Here is a 26,230-nt window from a genome sequence, read left to right as displayed (position 1 = left end):
ATTTTTCTTGCATTGATTTGTTTCTCACTGGGGCAAGAAGCATACAATGGCCCAAACCAGCCAAATACTTTAGAGAATGTGTGTTGCTTTCATTAAACTTGCAGCAAGCCACTCTTCAACCGTTTTGAAAAAATCAGCAAGCACCTCATCTCCCTTTGACTTGGTGGGAGTAGTTTCAGGTTTGCCATTTTTTTTTCAGCTCAGGCAACTTCACCTCTGCCACATACCTCTTTGCATGCATGATCTACAGCAGCCTTCATTTGCTCTCTGTAGCCAGCCACAGGCAGAGCTTGGACAGACCAGCCTTTCCAATACTGGAGCATTTTTCTATCAATCATCTGCTCAATTCTATGCTCATCTACAACACTGTATTTTTGGTGAAAGAAACAGCAAAGAGCAGATCTAGAGAGAGATATTGCTTCTCACGTCTGACTGTGGCAAATCTTTCTTTCCTGATGCGAGTGATTACAGATGGCTGAGATGGCTGAGCTGGGTAGTTTCCTGAGACAGCCACAATTAATTCCTTCTACCACAGCCAGAAGGCCTCCTTCTCTCCTACCTTCCACCATTTTACAATCTAGACAGAGAAAATGAAGGGATGCTGGAGATCAGCACTCATTTCAGCTTAGAAAACATAGTCCCATTGCTGGCAATGCTGCCAGCTCAGTCAGACAGCTGTCCTTTTTGCTCCTGGACCTGCATCTGAGAGCTGAACCAGTGGGCCTGGAGAGCAGTCCAGGTCCAGGTAGCCAACCATGTTGCCTACAGGCTCCTCAGCAGCTTGAGAAAAGTAAACAAGGCTTGATGGTAAGCAGAGGACTCACACAGCACCAATAATATTTGGTACAGTTTAATCAACTTGATTAGTAAACATAGATCAATGGACTTCCCTGGGATCTGGATGGATTTCAGAGCTGGCCAATGTAGGATGTGTACACCCTCCAGCTGTGACATTGGTCTCAATGCATAGAGGTGCTTGCCTATTCCAATTTTCTCCTTTGAAAAAGGCAAGGTCTTCAGAAGTCATATGGTTTTGCTGCCACTAAAGTTGTGCTAATGAGTTTCTGTGCTGTACTGTGAATTATGGTAGAATACCTTTTGTGTAGTTTATGTGACAGGAAAAAGAGGCAGACAGATGATGAACAGGACCAATGGTCTGGCATATGCTCCACGCATACAGGACCAGTGGTTTGGCATGTAATACATGCATATTATGTCCCACTTGGTCAGTTTTGTAGTGATGTGATTTATTTGCACCTCTGCCAGAGAATGCTAGGCATGATGGATGATGGCAGGGTTTGAGGGTTGCTGTTTTTTTCCAGAGTATTTTACACAAATCTGTTTGGCTTTTGTAGAGTGAATGAATGGTTCCTTTTAAGAAAGAAATGTTTTGCAGGTAGATTTTTTTAAAACTGCAAAAACTTCATTAGTGTCTGACATGGGTTTATAATGGAAGCTGTGGAAGTAATGTGAAAAAGTTTTAATAGCTCAGAAAATACCAGTTCCATAGCTTCTTGCCAATTCCATACCTAGTTCTATATATAGTTTAGCTGGTACTGGCATTGCTTATTTTCCCAGATTGTCCTCATTAGATCAAGCTGAAAACGAGAATGTCCCTCAATGAACCTTCCCAGACTATTACAGAATCACATGATGGTTCAGGTCGGAGAAGACTTCTGGAGGCCATCTGGTCCAACCTCCTGCTCAAGCAGGGATGGACACCCAGAGCAGGGTGCCCAGGACCATGTCCCAGTGGCTGTTGAAGATCTCCAAGGAGGAGACCCCACAACTTCTTTGGGCAACCTGTGCCAGTGCTTAGTCACCTGCACAGTAAAGTGCTTCCTGATATTGAGACACAACTTTTGTGTTCCAGTTTATGCTCGTTGCCTCATCCTGGCAATGGGCACCAATGTAAAGAACGTGGCTCTGTCCTCTTTGCACCCTCCCTTCAGTTATTTATAGACTTTGATAAGATGACCCTTGAGCCTCCTCTTCTCCAGGCTGAACAGTCCCATCTCTCAGACTCTCCTCATAGAAGAGGTGCTCCTGTCCCTTCATCGTCTTGGTGGGCCTACACTGGACTCTTTCTAGTATATCCCTGTTTCTCTTGTACTAGGGGGCCTTGGTGTCCACCAGGACTTCTAGGTTCTTTTTGCAAAACTGCTTTTCAGGTGAGGGGCCCCAAGTATATACTGGTTACCTGGGGTTGTTCCTCCCCAGGTGCAGGGCTTCCCTCTTCTTGCTGCATTTGACTAGCTGAATGCAATCACACTACCTACAGGAGAGTGAAACCAGCCAAAATCAGTGCATATGTCAGATCTGGACTTGCCCATAAGTTGTTACAGATGAAAGCTCTACTAATAATCTGATGTGACACTTATCACGTAGGGAAGGTCAGTTCTGCATGTTCAAACTACTTGCTGTTGATAAGTGTGCGAAAGTTGTCTCACTTGGGTAAGTAGTAGGACTACAAACGTTACTTCTCAAGACTGACTCATGATTGATGGCATAATCTCTTTCTAAAAAATCTGTGAGCTTGCGTGGGGTCATCTTATTTTCCATCTCTTAAGAAAAAAAGTATTCACACCAGAAAAAAAAAAAAAAAAAAGACCTGGCTGACCATTTGAATGTTGAGCATGAAGTCTCAGGAGAAAACAGCATTATAGGATGGTTGCTCAACTGAAAAGCAAATGAACAATTAAGCTTGTTCAAAGAGTGAACAAAATCAAATTTTATGCTGCAGAAATAAAACTTTTTCTACATTCCCAAGGTAATTCAATTGACTGAGGAAACCAAAAGAGTTCTATGTGATAAAACTCATGAGAGATCTACAACTTTGACCTCAGAGCAATCTGAAAAGTGCTTTCCTGTTAAGAAATATTTCCAAGCATTGTCCACCAAGCAATTAGGTATTTGGTCAAAGAATCTTCCATCTGGTATGTGTCTGTGGTCACTTTGGCAAATACTTCTGAAGATGTGTGTAGTTGTCTTGACAGCTCAAAATTTAACAGCAGTGTCCATTAGGACAGGACACAGCAGGACTGTCCATGCCAACAGCTGTTAATACATTGATCAGCTGCAAAAGTATTAAAAAAACACAACAGTGTGAATGTCTTCTTGGGTTTTGTTAAATTAATAATTATTTACTTCATTATTTTGGTCAGGATATGCAGATACTTATCATTTAGAATGTTTTCTGCACATGGGATCTTCCAGAAAGATGTTGAGAAAGCCTTTTAGAAGGCCTGATTTAGCACATCGAGGCTATATGCAAAATTCAATATTTCAAGAAGTTGGACATATACTGAATACAAATGAACGTGAACTTGGGAGAAACAACATCCACTTTCAAGGCTGTGTAATCACTAGTGTCATCTGCAGAATGGCGGAACTAACAACTCAGGCATTATTGGGGTATAATTAGTTTTTAAGACAAATGCACACTTTACATGGCTGAAGTTTCATGCTCTCCTTTTGAGCTAGTGCACTCAATGAACAAATGTGAGAAAAAGCTATTCAGTGAGATTAATGAAATCCTGATTCTCCTATTTTTAACCCAAGCATTATTATAGCTGAAGTATCATTCTATAATGAAGGAATTGTCCCGTATCAGAATGAGAAAAGCAGTGAAAGGAGACCTATTTGTCAAACATGCTGTACGACTGTGAAAAAAAAATGTCTTAAAGTTCTAAAAATAACCTAAATATTTAAATACCTTACAAGATTTTATCAAAGACCTTTCTATGTCCATAAACCAGATATGGACTCCTGTAAAAGCAGGGTTCCCTTAACTATGCTTTCAATGCATATTTACTTAATGGACTGCCAATCTACCATAGCTGTGGTAAGAACAATGCCTTTTGTAGGTAGACTATAAAGAAGACAGCTGCTCAAGACAGATGTCTGGGAGCATGACTACACATGGAAAACAGTCTGTGGCAATGAGTTGGCTGAAATCTGTTTGATTTGAACACAGTTTTGTCAGCTTTGTGATCAGTGTTGGGAGAGCTCACGAGGAGACAAGGTGGATCCTGATAATGGCATGAACTGAGAATGTAAGCAATAGATTTCCCCAGGGACTGAGAATGAAAGAAAGATCTTTCGGTCCTTCCTGTAAGCTTTAAGATTGACTTTCCCCAAGGGCTGTGTGAGGACATTTCCAAGATCATCAAATACAGACTTTACATTCACCTGGACGTGATTCACCCAGGCCTTTTGTCTCAACTGTAAATACTTGCCTGTCTTGTATGATACATCCATAAAATCAGAGCAATGAAGATGAATTGCTTTTATCTTCAAGTCTGTCTAAAATCCTTGGTTGTGTGTGGGAGATGACCTGTATCATCTGAATGGTATGGGGTACACTTTCATCCCACCACTGTACATACTGTTTTGAGTCAGACAGTCTTGAAAGATCAAGTGATGCAGACTGAAAACTGGCTACATCTCAAAATCTTGGAGAGTTTGTTCTCTGTGCCACTACTGGGGGAGGGCATGTGGCATGTCTAACCAGACTCTACACTGTTTCCTTGATAGGCGTAGTGTTTACTCATCATACAATACAAATATGTAGCATTCACAATGGGAAAGAGGGAGGAGGAGGAGAAGATGAACAGTTCAGAAGTCACTCTTCTGCTCCCTTAAACATTCAAGTCCAAATAAAGGGTAATATGTACATTTGGTTTCCACAAGAGCATTCGCTAAAATAACATACCATTTATTTCACAAAGTGAAATAACTTTGAGGAGTTTTGTTGAAAAACAAACTAAAAAACAAAAACAACAACAAAAAGAGCTCTTATCTTATTTAACTAACTTTCTACTCTCCCATATAGAGTTTCTCCATTGTTTTATGTGTTTTGCAGCTGTGGAAAAGTTCTAGATTTAAACTGTGTTTAATCCTTTCTCACCTGATTTAGTTCCAGTTTCAGTGTGAAAGACAGTTTAATTTTAAGAGGCAATACTTGGAAAATTTTAGTTCACCTGATCTGTAGCTGTAACTTAAGCCGTAGCTCTGCAATACAGGCACAGGGTACATTTTTATTTCCATCTTTTTAATAGTATCCTAAATAAACAGAATACATTGAAAATGAGTAACTACTATCTCCAGAGTGGTTCCTTTAGGAGCATCAAAAGAGACTGTCAAGGACACAGTTACAATCACAAGGGAAGAAAATGCGTAATTGCCACATAACCATGAAGAAGAAAAGGGAAGTAAAACACAGTTGTGATGTGGTGGAAGTCAGTGATATGGCAAGTCCATCTATGTATTATGAACAGTTATGAACTAACCTGTTACATATGAACATGAACATGTGTTACAGGCTTTCCATGATATGTCATACAGTGACTGAATATGACACATTTTCTGCCATTAGACCTCTTAGTGTACAAGCAAAGTACTGCCGTCACTTTTTTCCATGACCCTTACTAGGACAGCTTTCCAGTTATTTTTCTGCAAGCCAATATTTAACATCGATGCAAGAAATAACAGGCTGGTGTTTGTCCAGATCCTCTCTGCTGACCTCTGGCTTTTTCATGGGCTTAAAAGGCCTCAGAGGTGTAGCTCTGAAGATCACTGGAGTACCAGGTCTGTCCTATAACCCCATCCCTCTGGAGAGAACACAGAAACGGAACAGATGTAACAAAAACACTTGAAAACTGTTATGAGCACAAGAGAATATGTAATTCTTATCTCACAGCTTGGTACTGAGGCAGCTCATTGTTTGAACCCACAGCCTGGCTCTGAAGCCAGCTGGTGACCAAGGCCTGCTCTTTCCCATGGAGATAAGCTGAGAAGAGCTCTTGGACCAGCCAGCTCCAGTGCCCAGGAAGGAGGATGGTCTGTGGAGGGATGTGTGAAGCAGAAATGGGCATTTTGTGTTACTCAAAGTTTTATTTTGATGCCAGAGACAACATACTCTTGAAGGTTTACTCTCCCCTTACATTCATTCCCCAGAGTGAAATGAGGAAATTCAAAATCCAAACTGGTAACAGCTCACTTTTTCCAGGAGTCTGAAATGTCTCCTTTTAATATATTTTATAAATACTCACAATTAGAAATGTCAGGATTCAAACTTTCCTTTCTCATGAGAAGGAATCCTTAGTATGTTTTTCAATATTAACAATAAACCAAAACCCCAGTGACTTATCCAAATTTGGTAACCACTAGTGTGCAGTTTAACACAGCTGTGAGTGAATTCCATTTTGGAGCTCTGAAATTACATCAGATGACAAAGAGTAAATGAGGAAGTAAAAATGGGGCAGAATAGTTTCTTTCTGTCAAAACATTTTAGCTTCTAGTGGACAAGCTGAAACATTTATGTAGTTATATATCTATGTACATTTATATGTATGTAAGTATGTGAGAGGGTAAATTCTTGAAGGGATTTGAATGTTACAGAAATACCTGTTAGAATAGGAATGCATTTTACTAATAAAATAACCCATTTCTCCTGCACTCCTGCTGTTATATTCCCCACTGTGGCCTGGAAACCAGATGATTTTGAAAAACAAGAAGCCTGATTCTGAACTCACATATGAGTAAGTAAATCCAGGATAATGCTTCTGAGCTGCACGGAGTGACTCCAGATTTACACACAGACTCTGAGATCAGAATCTGCTCTGAAGTATTTAATTCCTACCAGTGCAATGCCCTGCTGCTTCACTGAGGCTGCTGTCTGCCACACACAGCATTTTCTGTCATTCAGTAAGAGGAAGCACAGTGTGAGCTCTGCAGCTGGACCTGCAGACTAATGCTAGGGAGGGCAGCACAGCAGCAAGAACTTGAAAACAATTTATTTTAAAACTCTTGCTCCCTCTCCCCAACTGTCTCGGCAGGGCCACAATTAGAGGAAATGGGGCAGGATGCATTCAGACCAAGGGGAGCCACAACAAGGCTGGAAGTGGATCAGGAGTTCAAGGGGAGACTAGACAAAAACTTAGAAGAGAGACCGTTTGAGGGTTACTAATAGACAAACCACATCAAACTCAGGAAATTCCCTGAGCTGAATATAGTTAGAGGCCGAGAGTGCGTTTGGAGGGAACAGATAGTCTGGCTCTGTCCTTGCTCTTCCGTTGTGTCTGTTTATGACAATGGTGAAGAAAAGATACTGAGATGTATTTTGACCTGGACTAGTGTGGTTATTATTATTACTATTTTATTTTTATTTTTTTATTTTTTTGGGGGGCAAAGAAGATCAGAGGATTGAGGGAGAGGCAGCCAGGAGAATGGTGCAGTGAGGGGTGTCTCATTTGAGATTCTCTGAGAGGAGTTACAGGATTTTTTTTTCTTCTTCTCATTTGGTTTCAGTTCAAATTTTCCCACATTAAATTGAACTTCTGTTCGCGTTGACTTCAGCATTCAGATTTCGTTCTGTTGAGTAGATTCCATCTGCAGTTTGGCAAACCTGCAGATAATTAGCTCTCCCTTGTAATTAAATTTCCAGTTAATGTCCCATTAAGATAAATGAGAAGAATTCGCATCTTCTGCTTAAGTGGTGATTTCACAACATACAACATTTCATAGTCTTTGAACAAACAAGCACTTCCATTTGCTGAGGTGAGATGTATTTGTGATACAGTAGCATAATAATTTACACCTTAATAATTTATACCTTCAGAAGACTTTTTTTTTTCCTCCCAAGAAGTTTACTGCTCAGTGGATGAGTTGGCCAGGGGAAGAGCAGAGCCTGCCTTGGAGCTAAGGCACCTGAACAAAAACAGGGTCCTGTTCTTGCTTCAGCTCACAGATGCCTTCTCATGCAGTGAGTGTCATGGAAACCGGAATTTTCACAGGTGGCTGCTAACTGCATTTCTTTGTCCAACCTCAGACAACCGAGGCCTCTTTTCTGTATCTGAGCACTCACTATTGTGGCTAAGATGAACAGGCAAGGTGGGCAGGCAGTGCCACCTGCACCAAAAGCATGGCAAGGAGGTGGGATGGGTGGAAAGGAGGCAGCTGGGTGGACATCACTGGTTCCAACTCAGTTTTTGAGGCTTTTGTGGACAAGAGCATGTTTCACTTTGCCAGCATATAAAATGTGGAAAATAATACTTGATTGCTAATGATGCTAAAGACTAATTGCTCGGAAAAAAAAAAAAAAGGCAGGCCTTGATGAGCAGGTGTATCTGCAAAAACAAATGTAATGCAGACATCATATACATTACATAAAGATGAGAAAAGTCTGTTCTCTGCAGTGAGGCTCTGGGGAACAACTTACCCCTTTATGTATTTCATGAGAAGGGGATAATGAAGAGAGTTCTGTATTTTGCGTTTAAACTATTGCTAAAAAAAAGATCTTAAAATACCCTTTATGATTTGTATTACTAATATCTGACAACGTAAGCCTGGTGATTTTGTGCTGACTAAATAAGACTGTTTCAACTCAGGCCAGTCAAGGATGCCCTGTATTATTATTATTATTATTATTATTATTATTATTATTATTATTATTATATACACATGGAACCATGAAACAGCAGAAAAATGCCTGGGAATGAGACTGACAGTTCTAGTTGCCCACAGGCATAAAGGACCCTTTGGTAGCAAAGCTTCATTTCAAAATCTCTTAAGATATACTCTGTGCCAGTCTTGGACAGACTCTGGAAAAGAAAAAGATCTTAATCAGCAATAAATGGTTAAATAAGTATTGAGAACATTGAATGTGTGCATGAAAGTCATTAGATTAAGAACAGAAATCTTGGGGTTCTGAAATTCTGGAGCAAGCAAAGAATTATAGTAGAATGTAATAGAGGTACACACTTGCAAGTTTTTTATTGATAACATAATACAATTTATTTTAGCTCAATTTTCTACCTGAAGTGTGGGAACTATCCATGAAGAGTAGCAGTATTTAATTACTTTCTCAAAGCCATCATGAGATTTCCTTGTAAAGCTTGTGCCGTGCACATACAACAGCCCTAATTTAAAAGTTATCCTGTTGTCTGGAACACTTATTTTTCCCCATTTTCTGCTCCCCCTAAATGATCAAACCTCAGTCTGTTTAGTCATCAGGTTTTAGCATTTCAATGCATAACACTACACAATACATTATCAAATTAGATGAATATTTTCTTTCTGCCCAGCCCCAGATACAACTGCGAGATTTATTTTGCTTTTGGTTTCAGATGGGGGGAAGCGGGTGGACCAGAAGGAGAAATCTTTCTCAGGCGAGAGAGGGTGTGCTAAGTTTTTACCTATTGTTTTACCGATGAAATGTAAACCCTTGCAAAGTTTGACGTCCTCAGGCTGGCATAAGGCAGGGAATACAGCCATCTAGCGGCTGCCGAGGCTCCCGTCCACCGCAAGCATCCTCCTTGCCTACCAGAAGAGAAGAGTTTGTTCTCGTCTTACAGAAATGTCTTTTCCTTCACTGTTTATTCTTTGTTAGTATGCCATCGCAATAGTCATGCAAGCTCAGCATGTTCTACGTACCATTGATTTCTTGAAGACCATTCAGTCTGATATGTTGGTTTTATTTATTTAGAAACGGATATAGCTAAAACATGACTTTCTGCTCTGTTTTGTTTTTGAAATCCAGACATTCTTATTCATGCTTTGAGCAAGGATAAACTAATTCTTTCCCTATTTTCAGGAAAGGTGCTAACGGAGCCAACTAGGAAAGGTGCCCTCCTAGACCTGTTGCTAGAAAACAGAGAGGGTCTGGTGGGAGATGTGGTGATTGGTGGCCGCCTCGGTCATAGCGACCATGAAGTGGTTGAGTTCAAAATTTATGGTGACAGAAGGAAAAGTGCCACCAAAACCTCCTCCCTAGATATGGGGAAAGCGGACTTCAGGCTGCTCAGGGAACTAGTCAGTAAGGTCCCCTGTGAAACTGCTCTTGAAGGCCTCGATGTCCACCAGTGCTGGTCACTCTTTAAGCGATGCCTCCTAGAAGCACAAGATAAGGCAATTCCAAAATATCGCAAGTCAGGCAGGCGGGGCAGGAGGCCGGCGTGGCTAACCAGGAATGTTCTAATGGAGATTAGGCGGAAACAGAGAGTGTTTCGCTACTGGAAGGAGGGCCAGGCGTCATGGAAAGAATACAGGGATGCTGTTTGTGTTTGTAGGGAGAAAGTTCGAGTGGCCAAAGCACAGCTAGAGTTGAAGCTGGCTGTGTCTGTGAGAGAAAATAAAAAGGGTTTTTTTAGATATGTAAATGGAAAAAGGAGAACTAAAGAATACATAGGGCCGCTCCTTGATAGGGAAGGTCTCCTCACAGACGATGACGTAGGCAAAGCAGAGACGCTTAACGCCTTCTTTGCCTCTGTCTTCAATGCCGATGATGGGCTTCGGGACCCAGGGTGCCCTGAGCTGGAGGACCGGGACGGTGGGGATGACAAACTCCCAACTGACCCTGAACATGTGCGGGATTTGCTACTCCACCTGGATCCCTACAAGTCCATGGGTCCGGATGGGATTCATCCCCGGGTGCTGAAAGAGCTGGCGGATGTCATCGCGGAACCTCTATCAATTATTTTTCAACGATCCTGGGAATTTGGAGAGGTCCCGGTAGACTGGAAGCTGGCAAATGTTGTGCCAATTTTCAAGAAGGGTCAGAAAGAAGACCCTAGCAATTACAGGCCTGTCAGTCTCACGTCAGTGCCTGGTAAAATCATGGAGAAGTTGGTTCTTGGACTTATTGAGGTGCACCTGGGGGACAAAGCAGTCATTGGTCCCAGCCAGCATGGGTTTGTGAAGGGTAGGTCCTGCCTAACTAACCTGATTTCCTTTTATGATAAGATCACCCGTATGGTGGACCAAGGGAAACCAGCTGATGTGATTTTTTTGGACTTCAGCAAGGCTTTTGACACGGTTTCCCATAGGATCCTACTGGACAAAATGTCCACCATACAGCTAAATAAAAACATCATACAATGGGTGAGCAATTGGCTAACGGGCAGGGCCCAAAGGGTTATGGTAAATGGAGCTGCGTCAGGCTGGCGGGCGGTCACCAGTGGGGTCCCTCAAGGCTCCATTTTAGGGCCGGTACTTTTCAATATTTTTATAAACGATCTGGATGTAGGAATAGAGGGTATTTTGAGCAAGTTTGCTGATGACACCAAACTTGGAGGAGTTGTGGACTCAAATGAGGGCGTAAAGGCCTTGCAGAGGGATCTGGACAGGTTGGAGAGCTGGGCGATCACCAACCGCATGAAGTTCAATAAGAGCAAGTGCCAGGTCCTGCACCTGGGACGGGGAAACCCTGGCTGCATGTACAGACTGGGCGATGAGACGCTGGAGAGCAGCCTAGAAGAGAGGGATCTGGGGGTCGTGGTAGACAGCAAGTTGAATATGAGCCAGCAGTGTGCCCTGGCAGCCAGGAGGGCCAATCGTGTCCTGGGGTGCATCAAGCACGGCATCGCTAGTAGGTCAAGGGAGGTGATTGTCCCGCTCTGCTCTGCGCTGGTGCGGCCTCACCTCGAGTACTGTGTGCAGTTCTGGGCACCACAGTATAAAAAGGACATGAAACTGTTGGAAAGTGTCCAGAGGAGGGCTACGAAGATGGTGAAAGGCCTTGAGGGGAAGACGTACGAGGAACGGCTGAGGTCACTGGGCCTGTTCAGCCTGGAGAAGAGGAGGCTGAGGGGAGACCTCATCACAGTCTACAACTTCCTCGTAAGGGGGTGTCGAGAGGCAGGAGACCTTTTCTCCATTAACACTAGTGACAGGACCTGCGGGAACGGGGTTAAGCTGAGGCAGGGGAAATTTAGGCTGGACGTCAGGAGGGGGTTCTTCACAGAGAGGGTGGTCGCACACTGGAACAGGCTCCCCAGGGAAGTGGTCACTGCACCGAGCCTGTCTGAATTTAAGAAGAGATTGGACTGTGCACTTAGGCACATGGTCTGAACTTTTGGGTAGACCTGTGCGGTGTCAAGAGTTGGACTTGATGATCCTTAAGGGTCCCTTCCAACTCAGGATATTCTATGATTCTATGATTCTATGAAAGTACTGCATTTCAAATGCACATTTTGAACCCTAAGAATTTGCCTACAGTGGCATCTGCCTATGGTCTATCATGGCTTTATTATGTAACATCCTCATTGTAACCCTTGGGAAAACCTGGACTATTGACAATGAACATCAAATTAATTGCAATATTGTAAGCACATACAGAAAGTACCTGGTGAGGGAGAAACTAGTTAAGGCTCTGAACCCTGATCAAAACCCAGTAATTTAACCAGAGGTTCCATGTGCCTTTTAGGCAGAAAAGAGCTCACAAACTAATGTAATTTTGTTCCTGCCTTTGAAATGATATAACCTTGACCCCTTCTTTGGCAAAAATAGTTCATCTGTAGTTTATAGTACCTTACGAGTTCTGGAGGCAAATAATAATTCTCCAAAGTGTTCCTGTCCTGTATGTTAATGAGGCTAAATGAGGATCCTCTTTATTGCCCATGGCCTTTCTCAAGCGTCTTCTAACTAGCTCTTCTCCTTTTCCACACTCCATTGGACTGTGGAAAATGAAGGTTTGATATCATGTATTGGAATCAGTGCAATGGGGAAGGCTGTTAAAATTCTTCACTACAAAATCATAGACCCTTGTCAGTACCCTTAACCACAGGTACACTGTGCCCTTGCAAAAATTACTTTGATCTGCAGGATAAGTTGTCTCACCAATAGATCATGTAAGAAGGCTACCTTGGGATACAAATGAGTAATAATCTAAAGGTAATTATTTCCTTTCAAGTGGAATAAATCAGTCCTGACTGTCTGACATAATAATGCAAATTTCTTAAGAGGTGTCAGCAGTTTCCATTTGTGTATTTCTATTATTTGATTTTGTGTTTCCCATCTGTTACATGGAAGTGCTCATTCCTTCTTCTGTTTATATAGTTGGTGAAATTTTATTTATTTTGACTAATATTTGACTAATATGAAAATCTGGACTGAAAAATTTTAAAGAAATGTAGTTACTCCAGTTTATGGTCTTGTAAATTGAGAGAGAATTTTGGTCTCTGCCTCAGGATTGTCTATGGCTCTGATTATGATAGCATTTATCCTGGTTCTGTATCAGTACAGTATGGGAATCAAAACCTGGGATTCTTCTCTGATTCACTGCAGTTCTTAATTGTTTCTACCGAAAATCATGCAGATATAAAAAAAGTTTATCTCTATTGATTATCTCTATTGCTGTAGGTAGGTTTTCATTCTGTAGGTTGCTCTGAAACTCATGAAGTTTTCTCTATATAGCAGCAAGTTTTCTCTATATCAGCAACTACGACTACCCTGTTATACTTGTACTGATGTGTCTCTTTGTGCCTCCCTCTCATAATTTCTTTAAAATACTCTCCAAAATATTAAAAACTAAAGTATTGTTTGCCAAGGTTTGGGCTTCCCCATGAATATTCTGCTGTCTGACTCTCTTGTAGAACGTTTGTTTGTAGGTTGTTCTGATAAATTGTCTTTTTTGTCTGGAAAGAGTGCAATGTATTTTGACTGCAAAACCATTTATCACACTTTCTTTCTATATATGCAGGTTTTTTGCTTTGTTTTGTTTTTTCTGTTGGAAAGGTACGTGCAGCAATTAAGCATTTTACAAGTAAATATAACAGTGGAGGATATGCCAAAGCAAAGATATATGTCTAGAGCTTTGGCTTGAGTTTCTAAAGGCAGCAAGAGTGCCACTCCAAACTGTCTTTAAAGATTGCAGTAAAAGGTTTATGATCTGTATCTGCTAGCATGGGTGACTCACAATAAATGTACTCCAAAGGTGTAGTGCCATGTCCAGCACTGATTGCTCCGACAAATGAGTACTCCTCTTCACTAGAGTCATTTGTAATCATATAACAGCTTGACTTTCTGTCTGGAAAGGCATAGTTTTGTCAGACTGGTTTATGCCACTACATCTCTCACAGCATTTTCAGAGACTATGACAGCTGTTGGTTTCATATTTACTCCCACATTTTTCTATACTTTAAACAAATGTTGCTTCTCCTTCTTTACTCTGAATGTTCTAGATACTGTTGAGGCTTTTTTTTTTTTTTTTTTTCCCTTAAAAAAAAAAAGCAACCAAAACAATAATGTGTATTATGAACACATGTATGATTTCCTTTCCTTATAAAGAGATTTAACAGCTTTTTCACCTTGTGTACTTTAAGAGCTTCACTTTCTTCTATTCTGCCTCAGTGGTTATAGTAGCTTTCCTGGATCTCTCCTCCAGAGTATTTTTCCTTGACTTACTGAGCAGTTGTGACCAAATAGTGCTGCCAGCAGTATATGCAGTATACTGAACTGCCTTCAGTAGTTTTTCAGGCTGCTATCTGGAAAAGAAGCAGAAATTTCAGGATCCATTGCATCATGGATTACAATTTGGCTCCTTTAAGAGGAAAAATGCTATAGACTAGAGCTCCTCAGCCTGAGCAAGAGTGGACTCTGGAGAGAGGTTAAATATGTCTGTAAAAACCTGAATGCGGTGAGAAGGTAAACAGAGAGTGAATACAATGGCTGCATGAAATTATTTGGTAGGACTGTTTTTTAAAAAGGACAATTTACAAAATGCAGAAATGCAGAAGTAAACTTTCAAACTCATTGCCACATGATGTTGATATCAGAAACGTAAATGAGTTCAAAAACAATTACACATAGTAATGAAAGAAATATTTGCAGGGAGGCAACTATTTATAGCCTGATTTTCTGAAGACAGAGAATATACCTTGTAACTGTGAGAAGGAGATGCTAACATATGCTTAAATTTCAGGGGAAATTGACATTTTTGAAAGCTTTTTTTTTTTTTTTTTTTTTTTGGTCAGGTGCTGTAGATGGGCAAAACATTGCTATTTCTTTGATGCTGTTCATAAGAACAAGAATGATGTCAGATGTCACTGCTTTTGGAGCAGGCAAGGGGAGGGAAACATATAATATGAGCTCATGCACATGCACACAAGCAGTAGTGTGTTAAGCTCTTCAGGTAATCAAGGGAAATTCATTCAAACTGTTTGCTCTGAAACTCAGTTTGCTACTTCAGTGTTTTCAGTTTATGTGTCTTGGTTAAACTCTGGACTCATTTACAGCTTCTGCAGAATGCTGCAACTTCTGTTCTTACTAGGATGATTCATCCCCAGATCTTTAGTTCTCACATGAGCCTCACACTTTGTTGTATCCTGTTTGAATTAACACCTCTTATTTCCTGAGAAGGACTGTGCAGTCTTACGCTACCTTACCTTTATGACTCCGTCTTCTGAGACAGTGTTCTTGGACAGTGAGTGAACCTAGAGATGTAATGGGCAATGCTTAGCTATTGAGGTAACTTGTTTTTAGTTCACACACTAGTAGTTGTTGAGATTTGGGATATCCTCTTGTGTAGCCTGTTAAAAGAAGTGACTGAAAAAATAAAGTTTTTAACTGATTCAGTGTTTCTTCTGGCAGTAACAGTACTGAAAACCAAGGCTGGTGTCCTGATTTCTTTAAATCAGCAGAGCAATGACTCCAAGTAGATGAAAACCCTGTACTGTTAAGCCTGCCTAGTATTTATTTGGAAGATGACTGTAAGACTTTGCTCTGCCTTTTTTTTTTTTTTTTTTTAATTTGTTTGTGTGTGTGTGTGTGCGCGCGTAGTTTTAAAAAACATCTTATCTCTATTTGTCTCTGGTATAACTGTTATCTATAGCTCCATTAAGAATGTTGAAGGGATATCAGATTTCAGCATATAATGAAGTGACAGTCCAGTTTCTGTTATCCTGTTTGTTCTTAAATGTTTGAGTTCTGCATATTTAAATTTATTTGCAGTGTGCCCCAGGTAACCATTGTATCACAGTGTGTGGTTTTGCTGATGACTGATAAGATTAGCACAACCTTCAGTTACATTCTTCCTAATGAGGGAATCTTTCCATTTTGATAGCATGGCTTGTTTTTAAGTTAGTTAAGGTAACACAAAACAAATAATCTGAACACACTCATTCCTGATATTGATTGCTAGGATTAATATAATAAATAGGGAGTCGACTGGGAAAAAAAAAAAAAAAAAAAGAAAAAAAAAAAAGAGAGAAATCGTGTTGAAAGCACTATTTTTTTTATTTCTAGTGCTAAAATTAAGGTTCCCCAATTACCTGAAAACTGTCTTTTGAGTGAAAGCATTCTGTGTGGCCAGTATCCTCAATAACTTGAACACAGGAACAATCTGCCAATGAATAAAAATATCTCCCTGCCTCTTCCAAGACCTTTCATTTGTGACAAACAGATATGAATGATACAGAGGACAGTACAAATTCAGTGACGCATTTGAAAAATTGTTATTTAAGCATGTATTTTCCTCAAGCAAAAGGTGGACGTTTCTCATTAAGTACTTGTAAAATGTATTCATATTGCCAGGGTAGGCTGGCAACACATACGTGTGTTTAGGTGCAGATGGTCAGGAAAAGAACCAGAAATAAAACAAAGGCCACACTTTGCTGGTGGAAGAAAGACAAAGGTCCTGTAACTCCAGTGAAGCTGTTCTACAATACGCTGGAGTATCATCCTAGTTTGAACAGCATTTTTTCCATTGGGTTATTTTTCTTTTAAGAACTTCTTCTGACATTTCTGTCCTCTTTGCAAAATATTCCTCAGCTGTGTTTCTTTTTGTTCAAATCCCTGATGTTTCCATGAATTACATCACTACTTTAAGCTTTGCTTGGTATCAGAGGTTCTTCTGCAATCACAAAGAGCGCTAGCCAGCATTGTACAGCCTGTGCTGCACAAACTTCCATTGAATACTGTAACTCAGTCAGCCCCTGCAGATTGAGGTTTCAGTATTTATTTCAGAAAATGGAGATAACTACCTTGGGTTCTTCTAACTGAAAAATGATGGTCTTCCAATTATGTCATGTCATGACTCACTTACCGAAGAAAATTGTCCATACATTTTTCAGATTTCATCCTGAGCTCTTCCACTTAATATGCTATCTCAAATTTTCTATTTCAATTACCAGAGACTTTCCTGTTGCTAGCTCATATCTTTTCAGAAGGAGCAGATTGTCATAAAAACTGAGTTCATGTTGTGCTTTCACAAACTGTGGGTTGATTCTGAAAAGATCAGACACTATTGCTGGGTCACTACTGTCAGTTTTACCAATGCAACCTTCTGTCTCTGAATAGAAATGATTTTATCATTGCTGAGGAAAATCTACATATGTTTTTGAATGAAAAATCTATGCTTATTATTTAAAACAAATGCAGACTTTCTAGTATAATGATTATAATTGGACTGTAAGAATGCTGCAGCTACTGTATAGCTTCAATGAAGATACACTTTTTGACACTTTTAATTGACACTTATTTGCACAGGTATTTTTTTTTTTCCAGACTGAAAGAATTTATAACTAATAACTCACAATTAAAAAAACAGAATTATGAAAATATACGTATCAGGCATGAAATTCAAGGAGTAAAGTATTACTGCCACATAACTTACTTTCCACAATGTTATAATACTACAGTTAATTATGTCTTAATCATCTATTTCTATCATCTAACTATACTCACCATGCTATGAATGCCACTGTATAAATGTAATTGAAATGTCAGAGTTCATATGAACCTGTGATGCAATATATATCAGAACCCATCAAATGAAAGATCAATACAATAAAAGTAGTTAATCAGAAAGAAACCTGTGTCAACCAAAAGGCATAAGTAAATATACCTCCCTGTGTTTACATGAGTCCATACACACAAATAAAGAAAAGGCAGTCTTGAGATACGTTCTAAAGGTAATTTCTTCACCAAGAGTGTCTTCTAATCATGATATTTTGTGAAGTATTTGTCGTAAAGACAAGCTATATGGGAAATGTTATTAATGAATTGCTTTGACAATTTGTGGTTAAATTTCACAAAAGCAGCCCAAAGAATGTTGCTTTTATGAGTCACATCTCTGAAAGTATCCAGTTTGGAGCAACAATTTACATGTGAAGTCAATGTGTTCTTCTATGTAATTTCAGAATTTCTGTGTAGACACCACCAAGAAATCATGTGCAAATCAAGCTGCTGATGTTTCAGAATTACAAGTTAGTTGTCAAAATGATTTGGTGCATCATGACAATGTGAAGGACATGACTGGGAAACCTACATTAGTAGAAGCCGCTGTGATTAAAGGTCAGTTAAGATTTATGGTTTAAGTTATTAATACAACAAATCTTAACCCTAACCCCAATAAATAATTTGCACGCAGAATTATTTTGTGTGATTTCACTTGGAATCTGTGGATTTGTCAAAACCAATAAAAAGCAAACATTTCTGTTCTTCCTCCATAAATGCTATAAGGCAAATTTATCCAAGCTTTCAACAGCAGCATAGTGTTAAACTCTGTTTGACACTGTAACATGAATATTCAGTAGTTTATAGGAACAGACTTGCGTGGAAAGATGCACTTTCCTTTTCCTTTGGGAAACTTTATATAATTTATGACAAAAAATGCTGATTCTAGCGGGTATTAAGGATGAGGAAGCAGTTTACACTAAGTATATGAAGATGTCTTCAACTCATACTTTTGTATTTTGAAGAAAAAATAATGTTGAGAAAATTACTCGACCATTAATTGCTTTAAAATTTGCCATTTGCTTGGATTTCCCAAGACTATTTAATAACTGGTTAGGTTTTCTACTTATCTTTCAACTTTTTCCTTTTTTCAGAACATATTGAAGTTGAGAAGCTAGATGATATGAGGACAAGTACAAAATAGTTTGAAGTTAATACAAAAAAATCAGTTGATTTCACTGGTCTGTCAGTCATGGGTTATAACTGAAATATGAACACCTCACATTAATTACAACAGTGGAACATTTGGAAGATTAAGACACAAATACTCATTCCCACAGTATTTGTTAAATGATAATTGATATCATTGTAAGAATAATTCCCACAAAATTTCTCTTTATTGTCTTCTCATTCAGTGTGTGAGACTCCTAAAAAGGTCATCCTATCTAAACCTACGCAAATGCAACATAACTTTTATATTGAAAGATTACTGTAACACGTTGAATATTCACTGATTTGTACTGCTGTGGAAGCTGATTATTTGGGGACCGTTTTTCTGAAGGTATTTAGGTATCTGGCTGTTTTGAAAGACAGTCACATATTTGTTATTCTGTGGCTTTGAAGAATCTCCCTGTAAGATCCATTTTGTTACTGTTTAATGATCTGATTAGATTTTATAGTGGTAAATAGTGAAGTTTTCACATTGGCAGTTGAAGAGAATGACATGCTCTGTTTAAGCTCTAGAACAAGGTTATTACCAGGATGGGTTAATGATGTACTCTCTGATGTCAATGAAACTACCTGCACATCACTTCTGTCCATGCAGGGATCAGTTGGATCACTTGCATGGGTTGGTCTTGTGGGGTGAGTCAGACACAAGAAGTGGGGAGGGACACATCTGAAGAAAACATGACAAAGGCATCCTTACTGAAGTAAGCCAGACTTAAAGATTATGATGAGGACATCATAATGTGGGTCTCAGTGCTCATGAAGGTGCTTTACCTTGGTGGGTTTAGACTCCTAACAGACTGGAAAAGCCACAAAGGCTGAAGTCACATAATGCCTTTATAGTCAAGATTTTTCAGAGATTTTTCTGAACTCAGCAGCTCAGTTCCTGTAGCGAGGAGCAGTGTCATGCTGTTGTTTCCTGTGCCTCTTACGGGAACTATGCAGTTGTTTCTAAACTGAGATACCCTGGCTGAGAAAAGAAGTTTGGAGTTACCATTGCTAAGGCTTTTGTCCAACAACAGCATTTGGAGGTGGCCATTTCCTTCCATTCTTTATGTTGGGACTAGCTTGTGTTTCTGTATATTGCCATAAAACTGTCAGGTGTTGTGATCACTTCGGCTGCTGCCCAACTGCTTTGTCTTTCTGTACAGTGAGCAGATCTAAGTCAGGAGGGAGATGGCCCCAGACCAGATACCATCTGAGATCTCAATTCAAAATATTTAGAGATACATTTTTCTTTGAGGCTTGCATATTGACTTTAAGATGTGCATGGTTAATGAGGTCCAGTTGCTCTCCTCATCCTCAGCAAGGAGGCTTCCCAGCCCATTTCCAAACAACTCTTGTTTAACTGCCTTAGAGTACCTCCCTTTTCAAACTACCTAAATTTGAGTATAGTGTGAGTTAAATGTTGGAGATAGGCAGATTTAATAACCTAGACCAAAGAATTGTGATGGATTGTACACTAACATACCCAGATCAAAGCTAAAGGTTTTTCTGAAAGCTGTGTGTTAGTATAGCCCTAATTACTGGGCTTAATTCAAAGATAACTGCAAAATTATACAGGAGATTGGATTAGATGATAAAGCAGTTCTTCCTGGCCAGTCAAGGGATCCCCAGGAGTCCACTGTTGCGTGCAGCAAGCTTGTCTGTTCCAGAGAGTATTCTCTGCTCTGCTAATTCACAGGATAATGGATTAGAAAATATGTCAAGACTAATAACACAGACACACTCCTGTGGATTTTGAGTGGGAGGAAATGCACCATTCACTGACTAATTTTTAAACTTCTACTAGTGAATGTTAAGCCACCCTCCAAAGCACCAACCTGCTTCAAATTCCTAATAAGGATAATGAATCTGTGCTTTCAAAAAAAAAAAAAAAAAAAAAAAAAACACACAAAAAAAACAAAACATTTACAGGCACAATTACTACTTCTTACCATAGGCCAGATCTGAAAAGAAAAGGCAACATTTTTCTTTCAGTTTTAAGGCCTCTACGGTGTTTTCTTGCAGAGTTCTTATTAGTGAAGATAGGATTTGTTATCTTTGTTTCTAAGAAATAGAACATTTTTTTTTTCTCCTGTGTTGCAGTTAAACTTGAATTGGCCACTAAAGATATTATCTTATTTTCTTAGATTTGACTGAGTTTGAATTCATTAGAAATAGCAGCAGTTCTCCAGGATCATAACTCTCATCTGAAATCTGCTATATCAGTTTGTTTTGCTTTAACCTTGAAATTTATTCTAAGTGGCATCTTGAAAACATCACCTAATCTTCTTGTATATGCCTTAGCTTTCTGGAGTTGTTACATTCTGCAATAAAAAAAAAATATTTATGTTAATTTTGTTTATTGATGCCAAGATATTTTAGGGAAGCTATTTATGCTTTTCTGACTTTAGGCACTTGATTTCGGAAGGGGGCTTCTGATTGCAGTTCAGAGTACACATAAAATGTATACTAGCTTTGACGTGAAGATGGTTTAAGAAATTTCTGCCCCTGTGCTGTAGCTTGCTGTTCTATCATTTTATCATTTAGGGCAATACATTTGGTTATGTGGCTATACTTTAAACCAAATAATACAATGAATTGAACTTAATATTTTCAAAAGCTTTAAGCAAAACATAGAATTCTGAATTATTTTGAAAACAAAACAAAATAATTAAAAACAAAACCAAAACCAAAACAAAACAAAACAAAAACTCTCACATTGTCTCAGGAAATCTACACTAGTGTTCTGAATTGATGTATAAGGATAAGCAATATGAATTAGGAATTCTATACTGTGTACATGTGTACAAGTATGACAATTCCCTCCAGCTTCTATACTTTAATTCTATATTTGATTAGGGCAAAACTGTTATTACATCCTTTGGCTCCACTATCTTTAGAAAAATAATTGTACTCTTTTCCCTGTTTTTTGAGCCATTATCAAAAAAACATATTCATTGCTGATGCATCTTCTGAGATAAGCCAAAAAAAAAAGAAAAAGTAAGAAAACGACGTAAAATAAAGAGATTGCATCATTTAATAGGATGGTGAGTACACTTTGGTAGATTATGTATAAAGATTTTCAATCTGTTTTGTTCTTCATTAAAATCTAACATACAGCAGGGACAGAAAGTGCTCTGCATCCTTTTGTATTTCCCTCATTTATTAGATCTGACTGATTTTAATTGCAGTAATTTGCAGAGGCTCCAGAAGCATGTAGAAGCAGTTACAAGGAGCTGTTGCAAGATTACATGCCAGGTGACCGGGGGGGGACTTTGCATGAGTCACTTCTCCCACTTTCTGCCTGTGCCATCCAGTTTTGTGGCATTTCTCCAGCTGCACCAGCCCTGGGAGGAAGCAGCTGTGCAGAGCAGCAGCTGAGAGCAGGTGGGGTGCATGGTGGGGCACTGAGACCTTCTCTGTACCCTCCTGCGCTGAGGTACGATGACACCCAAAACATGCTATTCATTAAAACCTGTGGTAAACATTTCTCATCGGTAAGAGTTCACAGAATCACAGAATTGAAGGGTTTGGAAGGGACCTCGAAAGATCGTCGGGTCCAACCCCCCTGCCAAAGTAGTTTCCTTAGAGCAGGCTGCCCAGGTAGTCATCCAGACAGGTCTTAAATATCTCCAGAGAAGGAGACTCCACAATCTCCCTGGGCAGCCTGTCCCATTGCTCTGTCACCCTCACCGTGAAGAAATCTTTTGCAGGTTGGTGTGGAACTTCCTGTGCTCTATCTTGTGACCATTGCCCCTTGTCCTGTCCCTGCAAACCACTGAAAAGAGGTTGGCCAAATCCCTCTGTCTCCCACAACTCAGGTATTTATTGGTAAGATCCCCTCTCAGTCTTTTCTCCAGGCTGAACAGACCCAGGTCTCTCAGCTTTTCCTCATAAGGAAGATGTTCCAGGCCCCGTATCATCTTTGTGGCCCTCTGCTGGACTATTTCCAAAAGATCCCTGTCTTTTTTGTACCAGGGAGCCCAGAACTGGACACAGTACTAAAGGTGAGGCCTGACCAGGGCAGAGTAGAGGGGGAGCTTGACCTGCTGGCCACACTACTTTTAATGCACGCCAGGATCCCATTGGCCCTCTTGGCCACAAGAGCACACTGCTGGCTCATGGTCAACCTATTGTCCACGAGGACCCCCAGGTCCTTCTCCTCAGAGCTCCTCTCCAGCAGGTCATCCCCCAGCCTGTACTGATACATGTGGCTGTTCCTTCCCAGGTGCAGGAATCTACATTTGCTCTTATTAAACCTCATTTGGTTTCTTCCAATTCATCTCTCTAGCCTGTCCAGGTCTTATCTATTTATTTATTGATATATTGAGTTATTGATATACTGAGGGTTTATTTTACAAGAAAGAAGCAGTAATGGAATAGTGGACATCAGTGACTGTAAAGATTCAATAAATTCAGCAGGGTAGACTAGAGAAGCAGTGGCAAAGAAGAATACTTGGAAATAAAGGACAGTGAAAGAAGTCAATATTTGTATCTTTCTGGAAGTCTATTTTTTATTAAGAAACAAACTTTAAGATTTATCTTTTCCAAACAATGGCCTATTAAGTTCCAGACACAGATAAATATTAAATAATAAATATTAAATATAAATTAAATTTTAACCTTACAGTGCATATGAAATATTTTGATTCTTAACAGTTTTTAAAGACATGCTAAATCACCAAATGAAAGAATGACTGATGGATACCAGCCCAGGAAACAGTTCATTACTTTTATTGGCTCTGATTCTGCTATCACTCAATAGCTTTCAGTAGCACTCCCTAAGGAGTTAGCTCTCATTAACATCGAGGACCATCGGAACCAGGCCCACAGCAAATAAAGAACTACTGTTCATAAAAACTCTTTGGCTTATGCATATGCTCTTCACTTCTGTGCTTTTTCACTTAAGTGATGCTCAGAAATAAGGACATAGCTCCACCTTGTTTAATTCACAGTATTATTGTGTATAATTATTCAGAAATATTGTTTTCAGGTTAGGCATATCTATAAGCATTACATGTTATTAATGTGGCTGAATGTTAATTTATGCAGCATAAATCATGGGCTGAGATATTTACCACAGCTATAAAACTGTGTTATGGTCATAGCAAGGCATATTTAGTTGTGCGGCCTTGTATGAACTTGTGTTTTTAGCACTGATTGCATTCTAGCAGTGGGACTGATAGGTTAAGTTACTTCTGTTGCTTGCATTTTGGAAAAGGCCAGAATGGAGAGTTATAACAACTATTTGTGATCTTGAAGTCTGTGAAAGAATTGTAAGTATATTCAGATGGAAAAAAAAAATAAAGAGAGAGAGAGAGAGAAAAAGAGAAAAAAAGAAAAATCAACAAGAAAAAAAAAAAAACACAAAACAAAAGAAAACAACTACCCACTTGAGGATATGAGTGAGATAAATGGAAATTATTTGTCTACAGAGTACTCCCTTTCCACTATAAAGCCAAACATAATTATACAAATTGTTCCAGGAAGAGCAGAGTTAATGAAATTTGGTTTAATAAGGGTTCAGGTCTGTTGTCCCCCACTGCTCCTTTCCCTCATTCCCTGATAATAACCAAAACTCTCCTTATGGCACTCCTATCAAATGAAAAAGAGCAGGTCTGGAGCTATGTCTGTGTTGAGTGGCCAACCAATACGAACATGCTGATTTATCCTGCTGTCTGCTGCCAAGTGGAGTGTGTAACAGATGTGTTCTGCATGCCTTTCTTTCAATAGAGGAACTAATTCAACTCTCTTTGTTATAACCACGTTGTGACTTCTGCCCCCTTTTCAAATTTGACTGAAATTGGCAAAAAAAAAAAAATACAAAATTTAAAAGTACTGAAAAGATTGATGGATGGATAGACAGCATGATGACATAAACCTTGTTTTCTTAGCAGGCTAAGATGGCGTATCTGATTCAGTAATTCAGTGTTGAGGCTAATGGATTTTTTTCAAGCAGGGAAGCAAATTGCATTGATTTCACTGTTCAGAATCCCGTTGGGATCATTCAGCTTGTCCCATTCATTGCTTAATGCTTTATTGAAGTGTAAATATATACATTTCAGAAGGCATCCTACACTGATTTGGACTGGGGACAGCTGTGATTTAGTCTGGCCTGATGACATTAATTTCCTTTCTCCTTGAGATGTCTTGCTTAGAAGCAAGACACAATCATTTTGATTGTGTATGTTTGGGAAAGAAGAAAGTCTAGCTATGCCATCCATGTGCAACCTGTACTTTATATCCGTATTAGCAAGTCTAAGTGCACAAACAATATTTCCCTTGCTGAATCACAAGGATTAGCTTATTCCTTCGGTGCCTGTTTTATTCATTAGTTTACTTTTACTGATATCAAACACAGCCAACCTGCAAATGAACGGCAAACCTGGAAATGTTTATTTATAAGAGAGTGGCCACATGTTTGAGTGAGATCTTCATTAAATTTGCATCACACAGTGGTGGTTGTTGGTTTTGTTTTTTTCTTCTCCCCCTTTTGATATCAAGATCTGGTAGCAGGGGTACTTGTGAGTAAACTGGTCCATGGTAAATTGTATACTTGATGAACTTAATGGTTATTTCTAGCCTTCAAATTTCTAAAAGGGAGTGGATCACAACTTCAGAAAGAGGAGTCATCACTCCTGCCCAGTTTTTCAGGGAGAGACACCTCGGCAATGGAGAGTTTTAGGACAAACACAAGTGGGGGCTGGAGATTGCTGAGAGAATGAATATACAGGTATTTTCTTGGTGAAGGGGAGCACCATAGTCCCAAGAACAAGCTTGGGAGAATTCTTGTTTGAGAAACTCAGTGCCATACAGAAGGATATATTTGATAAACATGGCCTTGCTTAGACGTCAGATAGGCTGTGAGGGCTTGACACATTTGCAGGTTGTTTCAGGTTATGTTGTAGCAAATTAACCAGACAGGAACAGCTGTTCCAGAAGCAGCCTTTCACACTGTTTTGCCACTTCACATGAAACTTCTTCCTTTTGAAAGAGTGTCCTCCCAGTTCCATTAAATGTGGACAAACCCAAAGTGCGGTCTGTTCTTGTCCTGCCCATCTCTTGTCTTGACCATGTTCTTATCCATGTTCTTGTCTTGACGCATCTCTTCCCCACCACAGCAAATGCCAAGAGACATGATGGGTCCAGAGAGGGGACATGGGGCACTCAATGACTGATCCTTTTAAGGTTTTTCTCTGTGTGATGAACAGTCCCATGTGTCCCGTGCCATTACCTTAAGTTTCAAGGGTGCAATAAGAGCACATGGGCAAGGCAGGAGATCACGGGGCCTTTTGGCAGCAGACTGTCAATCAATGTGAATGATAGCATCAAGCTGCTGCGATGCCACGAATCAGAGCAGAGCACACTCAGGAGCTGGAGCTGCAAACAGGCCTTCTGTGAGGGTCTCTGCCCTAGCGGGAAAAGACCACCACTTTTTGAAAGGTTTGTCCTCAGTTTTGCTGTAGACACAAAGTGCTCAGTGGACACAAAGAAATGTACTTCAAATCTTTTCACTTCAACCTCACACCACTTCCAAGCCTGCATCTCTCTTTGTTTTATTGCC

The 26,230-nt window shown here is 39.7% G+C and overlaps 1 protein-coding gene across 1 annotated transcript in view; it reads left to right on the top strand.

The window, feature by feature from the left end:
* The window catches only part of THEMIS (thymocyte selection associated), a 90,875-nt gene that overhangs the window by 58,980 nt on the left and 5,665 nt on the right, over positions 1–26,230 (top strand). Inside the window, exon 5 of the mRNA XM_082757330.1 lies at positions 17,919–18,072. Coding sequence (XP_082613456.1) covers positions 17,919–18,072 — 154 coding nt within the window. The remainder of the gene's footprint in view (positions 1–17,918; positions 18,073–26,230) is intronic.

The sequence above is a fragment of the Aythya marila genome (assembly GCF_965140915.1).
Source record: "Aythya marila genome assembly, chromosome: 3".
NCBI classification, from domain to species: Eukaryota; Metazoa; Chordata; class Aves; order Anseriformes; family Anatidae; genus Aythya; species Aythya marila.
This window is presented reverse-complemented; position numbering and strand designations above follow the sequence as displayed.